We start from the raw sequence: 10,019 nt of genomic DNA on the forward strand, positions 1-10,019 counted from the left end.
CCGTTAATCAAATGACAACTCATGTCTATGGTTAGAAAATATAACCATCATTGATTCAACGAGCTAGTCAAGTAGAGGCATACTAGTGACACTCTGTTTGTCTATGTATTCACACATGTACTAAGTTTCCGGTTAATACAATTCTAGCATGAATAATAAACATTTATCATGATATAAGGAAATATAAATAACAACTTTATTATTGCCTCTAGGGCATATTTCCTTCACTGCATACTCTATTATGTATGCAAGTTTTGTATCGAGTGTTTTTAATTGTGTTCTCCATATGAGTTCTCGTGCCCAGTTGCTGATTGTGGTATGTTTGTAGGGCTATAATACACTCTGGACACTATTTAGCAATATTGAATAATGGCTGATCACGCTTCCAGTATTGCAAATTGCTATGCTTTAAGATAATGTTATGTGGTTTGATTTTATTTTTCTTCAATTCTTGCAAAGTGGTTTGAAATGTCACGACACCGATTTATTTGAGCCATTCTTTATCTTTATCTTTTGCTGATGGGAGGCATGTTGCATCAGACATGGAGATATGACAGATCCGCGGCACAGGCTGGTGGCAGATTATGATATGTGCTATAACAGATTGGGCCCATCGGACTAGAGTCGAAGGATGAGTTGGTAGTCGCTACACTTCCATTGCACAAATTCATGGGGACAAACATCGATATTATCGCATTTTATTCTTCGGTAATGTGTATTAATGTTAAGTTAAAGTGGCGTGCTTAATGTGTTACCATTTTTAATAAAGCTGGTCGTCATAGTTGTGGATGGATTTTCTATCTGTCGCATTCTCTCTGTCCCCTCGAGTTAAGATAGAGTGAGAAATGAACACGTCTTCCAGCAAGGTGAAGATTGAGAAGAAAATGTTTGGCTTGAAGGACGGGGTTTATTGGTTGGAAACATTATGTTTGATTGTGCTTGATGTGGAACTATCAACGTATAACATCGCTTTGATGAATGTATTCAGGGCCGGCCCTGAGGTGGGGGGCAGGGGGGCGGCCGCCCCGGGCCCCCCAGGTCCAGGGGGCCCCCACGTTGCACATAGCCCATGGGCCTCAGAAGCAGGGACGCTAAACACTCGTACGATTGATTAGTATGCAGCCTCAAGGGCCTAGCAGCTGGATGCAGCAAATCCACGGTGATGGCGAGAAGTTTGCTGTAATTTGCCAGTTTCCTTACGAGGCTAAGCCGCAACGATCCCGATCCCGATCCCAGGCTCTCCACGTCGCGAGACGAGTTGCTGGCGCTGGACGAACCGCCTCTAGGGTTCAGTACTCTGACGAACTCCGCTCCGCTATCTGGTTTCTAGGCGCTGGATGCGCACACCTGTTGCCGAGCGCTTCCGGATAGAGCGAGATGCAAATTCACATCGTGTTATCATTGAGATGAGAACTGACCGATCCAAGGTACTCCTATATCATATCTTTAATTTATCACTTCCTATGCTAGCTCTATCAGCATATCTATCTATCTATAGATTCATGTTCGCTCGTCTGTTGCATTGTATTGTGCGACGTGATTAGCTCCATCAGTTAATCGTAAGATTCACAAACATAGGTCTACAAGAGCCCCATAGTTCCTGCACTGGCCTTTACCCTGGCGCGCATAGCATGGAGCGCAGGCTGTCGTACTATATTAGCGTTCTGTGTGTATTGTGTGGATTTTTAAAATCTTGACCTATTCTAATTAAGTAATTTATCTTCATATACACCATGCATATATATAGCTTGCATTGTGCAAGTTTTGAGGCAAATTTTTAGCGCTTTGAGTTATCATGACGATTAAAAAGTATGTGTAGAGATTCTGGCAGTGACACACTATTTGTATTTACCCTCTTAATATATAGGCAGCTCAGCTGCCATTCGCTAAAAAAGTGTATTGAAAAATGTGGGTTCTATGTAATAAAAAACAAACCTTTAATTTGAATTCGTATTGAGAAGAAGTTTTTGATGATAAATATTTTCAGTGATAAAAATTCATTGCGAAGGAGAGAGTATATGAAGGGCCCTGAGATTAAAAAACTCAGTGCTAAAAATTCATTGCAATGGAGGGATATATGAAAGGCCCCTGAGTTTTAGGTTCGCCCCGGCTCTCAAAATCTCAGGACCGGCCGTGAATGTATTCATATTTTTATATTATTCCATAGTAATGTACGTGTGCTTGATTATAACTTAAGCTCATCTAATATTTTGTGGTTCCGTAGCGTAGCATGAGCATTTTACTAGTTCTTACTAGAAACTTGGTGATATGTTTCGCAGATCTTGGAAAAATTGTTCGGGCCAAGTTTGGTTTCGACGTCGTGGGACACTACGCACGACCTGAGGTGCTGAGCTTGACTGTGAAGACCGAACCGAAGCACGCCGTGTCTTTCAGCTCTACCGTGGGATAAGATTCGAGGCGCAAAGAGGGACGATAGTTTGACGACCTGATGTCCAGTAATCTTCCATAGTCATGTATAACAAAGTTGTGATCCAACGTCTGTCTGTCGGCATTACAATTTACAACAATAATTGTGCCTTCATATATATTTTTGTAAAGATTCGGAGAAGATGCTTGTTAGCATAAACAATTAAGGCATGCACATGCCCTATTTTACAGGTCTTGTCATCGGTCATTCTCTACTGGTTATGTCTGTCACACTCTCGCTCGTAGTCACCGGCCGCCATATATTCAATTTCCATCGACTTTAACATCCTAGCATACAGGGGACGTGGATGCTTATCGAACATCACCTTCCCATTGTGTTTTTTTTCATTATTATTTTCTTTGATGCGATCACTGGTATATACTTCACCAAGAGCAATGCTACACAGACGACATCTTGGCAGCCGATTCATGCACGACACATGTTAGCAGCCGTCCATCACTTTGTCTCCATGGGTTAGTGCCATCGATCACAGCTTCGTGCAGGCATCGTCCGCCAAGGTGTCGTGTGCATAGTGATTTCGCTTCACCAAAGAAAGGAAAAACATCACTGGTCTACGCTACTGTACATTTCACTTTCCTTTGTGACCAGTGCAGAGAATATACACAGGAACGATGAAAGATGGAGGCAACTCGATAAGCATCGCGGCGGCCATCTTTTGTGTACTGTTTCCGGCAATGTAAAGTCTCATCACGGGTCGCGCATATTTAGGTTGCAATTTTGCCGAAACAAATGCCAATGAGCGATGCTATACACACGATGAAATTGCAGCCGACGTGCGCACGATCCCATGTGGCAGCATCAATAGCGCACGTACATGCAGGAGGCAGTTGGTTTTCCTGTTAGCTGATGCATGCACACTGTATATCGTTCGCAGATCGTCCAATCGTGTCGTGTGTGAAGCCATTTCAAATGCCAATATCCGGAGCCTCCGGATTTATTTAGGCGCAATCATAGTTGTTTTATTCAATGAATAAAGCGGACGGTGGGGAAGGAGGACCACATGGTGGCAGCTGGCGTGAGGCAATATTTTTTCTTTTTCGTCCAGTTGCTCGCGATCGCTAGCGAACAAATAGATAATGACTAGCCACATACGTCTATATAACGAAAACAGGCAGACAATGTTGAAAAATAGCACAAATCATTTCATCAGTGGAAGACAATTTAGAAGTTGGAAACAGCGAGACAGCTGTTCAGGAAAAGAGAGGACAAGGCTGGACAATGTTTGGAAAATAAGAAACGATGTAGACAAGGCAAGAGAGGCCTAGAAGCATCAAGCATGCGCTGTGGAATTCAACTCCCTCCGCTTTGTCGTCGTGCTAACAACCCATCCACTGTCACACCAGCGTGGAGCTGTGGATTGATTGGCGCTCTCTTTGTCCAGTAGCAGTTCACTGACCCGGCGCTCTCTTTGTCCATTCCGGCGCTCCCCGTTTTCCCCTCCAACGCCCACCTCTGCTTCTAACCTCCACATCAAGGTCCAGTCCGTCCGTAAGCCTCAGCGTCGGAACTACCGCGATCGATCGAGCGAGTTTCCCGGGCCCACACTGATGGCTCTGGTTCCCTCGGGCTCAGGCGGCGCGCCGGTGATCGCCGAGGTGGAGATGAACGGTGGCGCCGACCAGAGCTCTGCCACCGTACGCGCCACCGTCGTGCAGGCATCCACCGTCTTCTACGACACCCCCGCCACTCTCGGTAACTACCCGCGCGCCCCGGTTCCCCTGCCTCGTTAAACGAACCACTTAATTCTTTCGCTAGCCGTCCCGCCCTGTTGCTGCTCGACTACCTCTGGAAGAATCACCAGCGTGTTGGATTAGTTACAGTTGCCATCAGCTGAGATGGGATCATGGAGATGGCGTCTAAACTTTTCTCGGCGCAGTTCATTTCAGAGTGATCCGCGGGTGCTGTGATGACTTGGTGTTCTCTGTCAATGGGAACCACCAGTTTGTTATACACCGTTGCTTTGCCATGATCGGCAAATCTTCTTGTTTGCATCTTTAGGGCGTGTGTGTATAGTGGTAGAAAAGGTTGCCATCTCGCTGCAAAACATAGCAAATTAGCAATGCGATGGTGGAGACGGCTGTTAATGATCATGTCTCTTGTGTCCATTGGTTTTGATGCATAAGCCTTGTCTTAGCTTGTTCGTGCTTCCTTGGTTTTCTGCTTACGATAATTAGACTTGTATATTCGTTCTGTTTGATTCACACAGCTGAAAGTATTGTGGCCTGCAGGCAGCAAGGGTCATCACTCAAACTAATACTCCGTAGCTTCTTTAAAGGCTTCATTATGATTTGTTATTGACCATGTATCTATACTTTTTGATGTCAAATAAAGCTAGCTAGCGTTATAGGAAGTTTAAAGGGAAGCGAGGATGTTGCTTTCTTTTTTTCGAAACCACTATCGACATAAACCTAACAGAGATTTACTGTACCAAGCCAAATAAAACGAGGAAACCGCTGCACTTCCCAGTTTTCATTCTAGTATGCTGCCACATCATGGTCTCATGTCCACCACCTCTGCAATTGCCTGGCATGGGGACATAATTCATAGTTTGTTTTTTCTGGATGCATGTGCTTGGCCTCTGTGCACCCGCGCGTCAGTACTAACATTTTGGACGACAAGATGGTTATTTATCAGCATAAGTTATGTGTATGTTTTGGTAATATCGTTATTTCCACCGCAGATAAAGCAGAGAGATTGATAGCAGAGGCTGCTGGATATGGTTCACAGTTGGTGGTGTTCCCGGAAGCTTTTGTTGGTGGTTATCCTCGTGGATCCACCTTTGGCTTCGGGATCAGTATTAGTATCACTAATCCAAAAGACAAGGGAAAGGGTGAATTCCAGAAGTATTATGCAGCCGCCATAGACGTGCCTGGTACGTGAGACTGTAATGGAGTATGTCTGCTCTCTCTTTTCAACTATTATATTCTTATTGTCGACTATTGTTAACTTCTAAGGCGTTATCTTCCTTACATATTTTTCCTTGGACTGCTCCTGTTTTTAGTCTCTTTTTTGTGTCTGACATATGCGTAATTTGGAGAACAGCTGACATCTGCTTTTTTCATCTTTAGCATGAAGCATATCTGCATATCAATAATTGCTTTACAACCGAGTCGTGTCTTTTTAGTATTGGGCAGAGAAAGAACTGATTTTTGCAAATGCATATTCTTCATGGCACTCTTTGGTTTTGAAAATCAAATATCTTTTCACATACTTCGGTGAACACTATGCAATGTGGTTCCTAATAGACCGTCAAGGAGTTCGGAGAAGGAAGAAATTGTTGGATGAAATCCTCAAAGCTAGACATGAGTTAGTTTGTTGAGAAAAAAAAAGTCTTAGTATCTGGCCGTTCGTTGTCTTCCTGATGCAGTTTATGAATATAATTTCACAAAAAGTATGGACAACCGTCTACCATAGATCATTGATAATTTGAAACCTCATACCTGGTTCTGCACCTCCAGCTAAATTTTCTGGTCATGTTTTTCAATCTCTGCCGTTGATTGTCACCGAGCAACTCTGCATCTTACATATTAATTCTTCTAATATTTCATTTATGCTCTATTTTTAGTTTAGCTCAGCTAACAAGTTTTTCAGCTATTTCATACTCTCAAGTGTCAACATATGGTTTGTTTCGACTAGCACTGTGTATGTTGTTACTGACAGAAAAACCTGCAGGTCCAGAGGTGACACGTTTAGCTGCTATGGCTGGGAAATATAAGGTCTTTCTGGTAATGGGTGTGATTGAGAGAGAAGGTTACACACTGTATTGTTCAGTGCTCTTCTTTGACCCTCTAGGTCGGTACCTGGGTAAGCACCGCAAGCTGATGCCAACAGCATTAGAACGGATAATATGGGGATTTGGAGATGGATCAACAATTCCTGTTTATGACACTCCACTTGGAAAGATCGGAGCTCTTATTTGCTGGGAAAACAAGATGCCACTTTTGAGGACAGCACTGTATGGTAAAGGTAAGGCTTTTCATGTATGCTAATAAAAAGTCTAGAGCCAGCATTCTTGGAAGTGCCATGGCCTCATGGGATGATAAGTTGATAAGCTTGAAATATATCCCTGTGTACAAGCCAGATAGGTTAATGTAGAAGATATGCACCGGCACTGCTTTGAGTTTTTCCAAACACATCTTGTGTTGTGTGCAGGTATTGAGATATACTGCGCTCCCACGGCTGATTCAAGGCCAGTTTGGCAAGCTTCCATGACACACATCGCCATGGAGGGGGGATGCTTTGTGTTGTCGGCAAACCAGTTCTGCCGCAGACAGGACTACCCTCCGCCATCCGAGTACGCCTTTGCCGGTTTAGGAGAAGAGCCTTCTCCAGACACCGTTGTTTGCCCTGGAGGCAGTGTTATCATTTCGCCGTCGGGCGAAGTCCTGGCAGGTCCCAATTACGACGGAGAGGCGCTCATCACAGCCGACCTTGGTAAGGCACTAGCCAGATACATGCTCTCTGTGCAGCCACCTCGTGCATACTACGTTTCTGTACCCGGTTTTACTGTGCTATTCCCGCATAGGGCCAAGTTTCTGATAAAATGCCTTTTTGTGCAGACATGGGAGAGATCGTTAGGGCCAAGTTTGATTTTGACGTGGTGGGCCACTACTCTCGGCCTGAGGTGCTGAGCTTGGTAGTGGATGACCAGCCGCACCGCCCGGTGTCATTCACCTCTGCTGCGGAGAAGGCTCCGGCTGCCAAGAGCGACGGCACCGCAAAGCCCTGATGACCATCGGCTCAGTCACAAGCAGTTGATTATCATCGATAGTTTTCTTTTTGTGTGAAACGACCTCTATCGATCGATAGCTTAATAAGCCGATGAAATGTAGGCTTGGATCACCCGCATGTCTGACGCAGTGACGCTTGTGACGGGACAATCAGCTGAGGTCTGTTCACCGTGTGATGCATCTGATATCCACTGCCTACTGCTGCCCACTGAAACAGACGCAGTGTTAAAGGCGTGTGATGCTGGAGAAATGCTCACAACGCCCTCACAGCCATCCAGTTGCAAGCCTGCAGCAATGTGCGGTGCTGTCCAATGTTTTCTCTCTACTCCGACTCCAATGTGCGTGTGATGGCGATTTTTCGAACGTCCGGACAATTTTGATGACAGCTGTTGAATGGCTAAAATTGTTCGAACGTTCCGGTCTGGATAATTTGGTGACCTGCTTGGAGTTTCCCTAAGTTTAGCACTTTTATTTTCCGAAAAATCCCATATGCTTATTAGTGCAGCTGCACTAATTGGGTTAACCGAGCGTACGCGCTACACAACAAAAAATTCACACAACATGGGGTGCATCCGAGCAGACCTGTCATAAAGGGTAATTAGCATCATGTGTCATCATTACACTACAAAATAGAAACTATCTGATCCTCGTCTCTTGGAACGCTCTTCACTTTGCACAAGTCAAGAAAGAAAAAATACGTATATTTATTTGGGTTTTATAAAATTTTAAAAGTCATGACTTTTGATTTGAGTATCGGAATTTAGATTTCAAATTATTTGTGACGAGTTCTTTGAAACTAGACGAACTTTTGTTAGAGCAACTTTGGGCGCTGCATAGGCAACTTTAGTGCTATAGTAAAGCAACTTTTCTTAGTTTGCCTACTATGGTTGTAAGTGCATCTAGTGTCCCTTAATGATTTTGGTGTATTGAAGACTTATAGGTTAAGGGACTGATGCTTTTGCGAGTTTACACATGTTATAAGTATATGAGGAGTTTGATATTTACAGAGAAAGTCGACCTCTAAAAATGAAGTTCTTCGACTGAAGACTTTGGATTTCTGAAGACTTTCTGAAGACTTTGTAAGTGAAGAAATTGGTGTAATTCTGAAGACTTGGTATTCATTCGAGGAACATGAAGCATGAAGACTTTTGTTTTCATAGTTTCATTTTCTCTTTCTTGAGTCATAGGAAACACCATACTGTTAAAGGGGGGGCGAGGAAATACTAAGGAAAAATTTCCAAGTGATGCTCAACTCAAATCCTAAACCTACCAATTCCTTTGAGTGAAGCAATTGGAAATCTCATACAGTTCAGTCAATTTCTTCAGTGACAGAGACGAAGTTCTTCTTGTCTCTGAGAAATTTGGTCTCACTGAGGAGTTATGAATTCGCCAGTGCGGATTGCCTACACAGTAAGAAACATGATAGCCCTGAGGTATTTGATACTCAAAATTACGACCGTTGTTGTGCTATGCGCCAACTGTCCCAAAATATCTACCCACCTAACGGTTATATCATTGAAGGGCGTTTATGTCTTATCATGTCGGGCTGCTCCCTAGGCTATAAATAGCCGCCCCCTGCAACCACTAGCTGGTTGGCTGCTCCAAGAGAAACTGGCACTTTTCATTTGAGAGCATCCCATCTTCCGAGGACTTTAAGTGAAAATTATCAAGTGAAGAAAACCCAAACCCAAACACCTATAAACCCAAAGTGATTGAGTATCACTGAAGAGATTGATCCTGCGTGGATCCGACGCCTGTTACCTTTGAAGATTGTGCATCTTCCATATGGTTAGGCGTCATGGTCTAGAGTATCCAAGAGGAAATTGTGGATCGCCGAGTGACAAAGTCTGTGAAGGTTTGGAAGTCACCTGAAGACTTATCACGAGTAATTGGGCGAGGTCTGTGTGACCTTAACTCAAGGGGAATACGGTGAGGACTAAGTGTCCTGAGCTGCGTGTTCAGGACTAGGTGTCCGGGACTGTGTGTTCTCAGGTTTAAATACCTAGGCGCCCTAATCAGACGTACAACTGTCACAACAGTTGGAACTGGTCTACCAAATCATTGTCTTCACCAAGTTACATGGTTTCATTTCCTCAAACCCTTTCATTTCCTCATTTCTGTGTTGTGTGTTTATTCATATCTGTTTGAAGATTTTGACAGAAGACTTTCTCTATTTCCTCGATTCAATTTCTTTAGTCTGTTTGTCTTCATTCTCTGTTATCCCGTGTTTACGCTTTCTGTACTCTGTGCTTGTTTTCATTTCACCATGAAGACCAAGCTCATGCACTATTATGTTTACTTATGAGTACTTATTCCGTTGCAAGTAGCTCTTCACTCAGGAATTTCCTTACCATGAAATTCCTCAATGAAGAATTCATAAAAATCGCCTATTCACCCCCCACTAGTCGATATAATGCACTTTCAATTGGTATTAAAGTAAGGTACTCCCTTGTTCTGTGTGATTTTAGTTTAACCACCTGGAGTTTTAGTTATGTCGACCACAAGTATGATCAAGGTTTCTGCTGGGTGTCCTATTGTAACGCCCTCGATGCGGCTATAGCTCCCACGTGTCGAGGCACGACTTAGAGACATAACCGCATTGAAAGCAATGTCGCAAGTCAGGCAATCATTACAACATCCCATGTAATACATAATAAAAGGGGGAGATAACATAGTTGGCTTACACTCGCCATGTCACATCAGATTACATAAATAACATCCATCAAACAAACACTCATGGCCCGACTACGGCGCCAAAATGGAAAAGAACCCAACATCCGACAAGGCCTTGAATCGAACCCCAACTAGGCACCACTACTGATCATCGGGAAAGGAAACAT

General features: G+C 43.7%; 1 protein-coding gene across 1 annotated transcript; it reads left to right on the forward strand.

Moving 5' to 3' along the window:
- Window positions 1-3,803: 3,803 nt before the first annotated feature.
- On the forward strand, window positions 3,804-7,631 carry LOC119317218 (bifunctional nitrilase/nitrile hydratase NIT4). Its single transcript, XM_037591646.1, has 5 exons — window positions 3,804-4,141; window positions 5,130-5,321; window positions 6,122-6,415; window positions 6,602-6,883; window positions 7,009-7,631. The coding sequence occupies exons 1-5, from the start codon at window positions 3,997-3,999 to the stop codon at window positions 7,176-7,178; spliced, it is 1,083 nt and encodes a 360-aa protein (XP_037447543.1). The 5' UTR covers window positions 3,804-3,996; the 3' UTR covers window positions 7,179-7,631.
- Window positions 7,632-10,019: the final 2,388 nt, after the last annotated feature.

The sequence above is a fragment of the Triticum dicoccoides genome, chromosome 6A (assembly GCF_002162155.2).
Source record: "Triticum dicoccoides isolate Atlit2015 ecotype Zavitan chromosome 6A, WEW_v2.0, whole genome shotgun sequence".
Taxonomy (NCBI): Eukaryota; Viridiplantae; Streptophyta; class Magnoliopsida; order Poales; family Poaceae; genus Triticum; species Triticum dicoccoides.

Bases quoted from the DNA above. Each gene is read 5' to 3' on its own strand.
- LOC119317218 (XM_037591646.1), top strand. From the start codon at position 3,997: ATGGCTCTGGTTCCCTCGGGCTCAGGCGGCGCGCCGGTGATCGCCGAG. The intron at 4,142-5,129 runs GTAACTACCCGC...TTTCCACCGCAG, and splicing joins CGACACCCCCGCCACTCTCG to ATAAAGCAGAGAGATTGATA. The intron at 6,416-6,601 runs GTAAGGCTTTTC...TGTTGTGTGCAG, and splicing joins GACAGCACTGTATGGTAAAG to GTATTGAGATATACTGCGCT.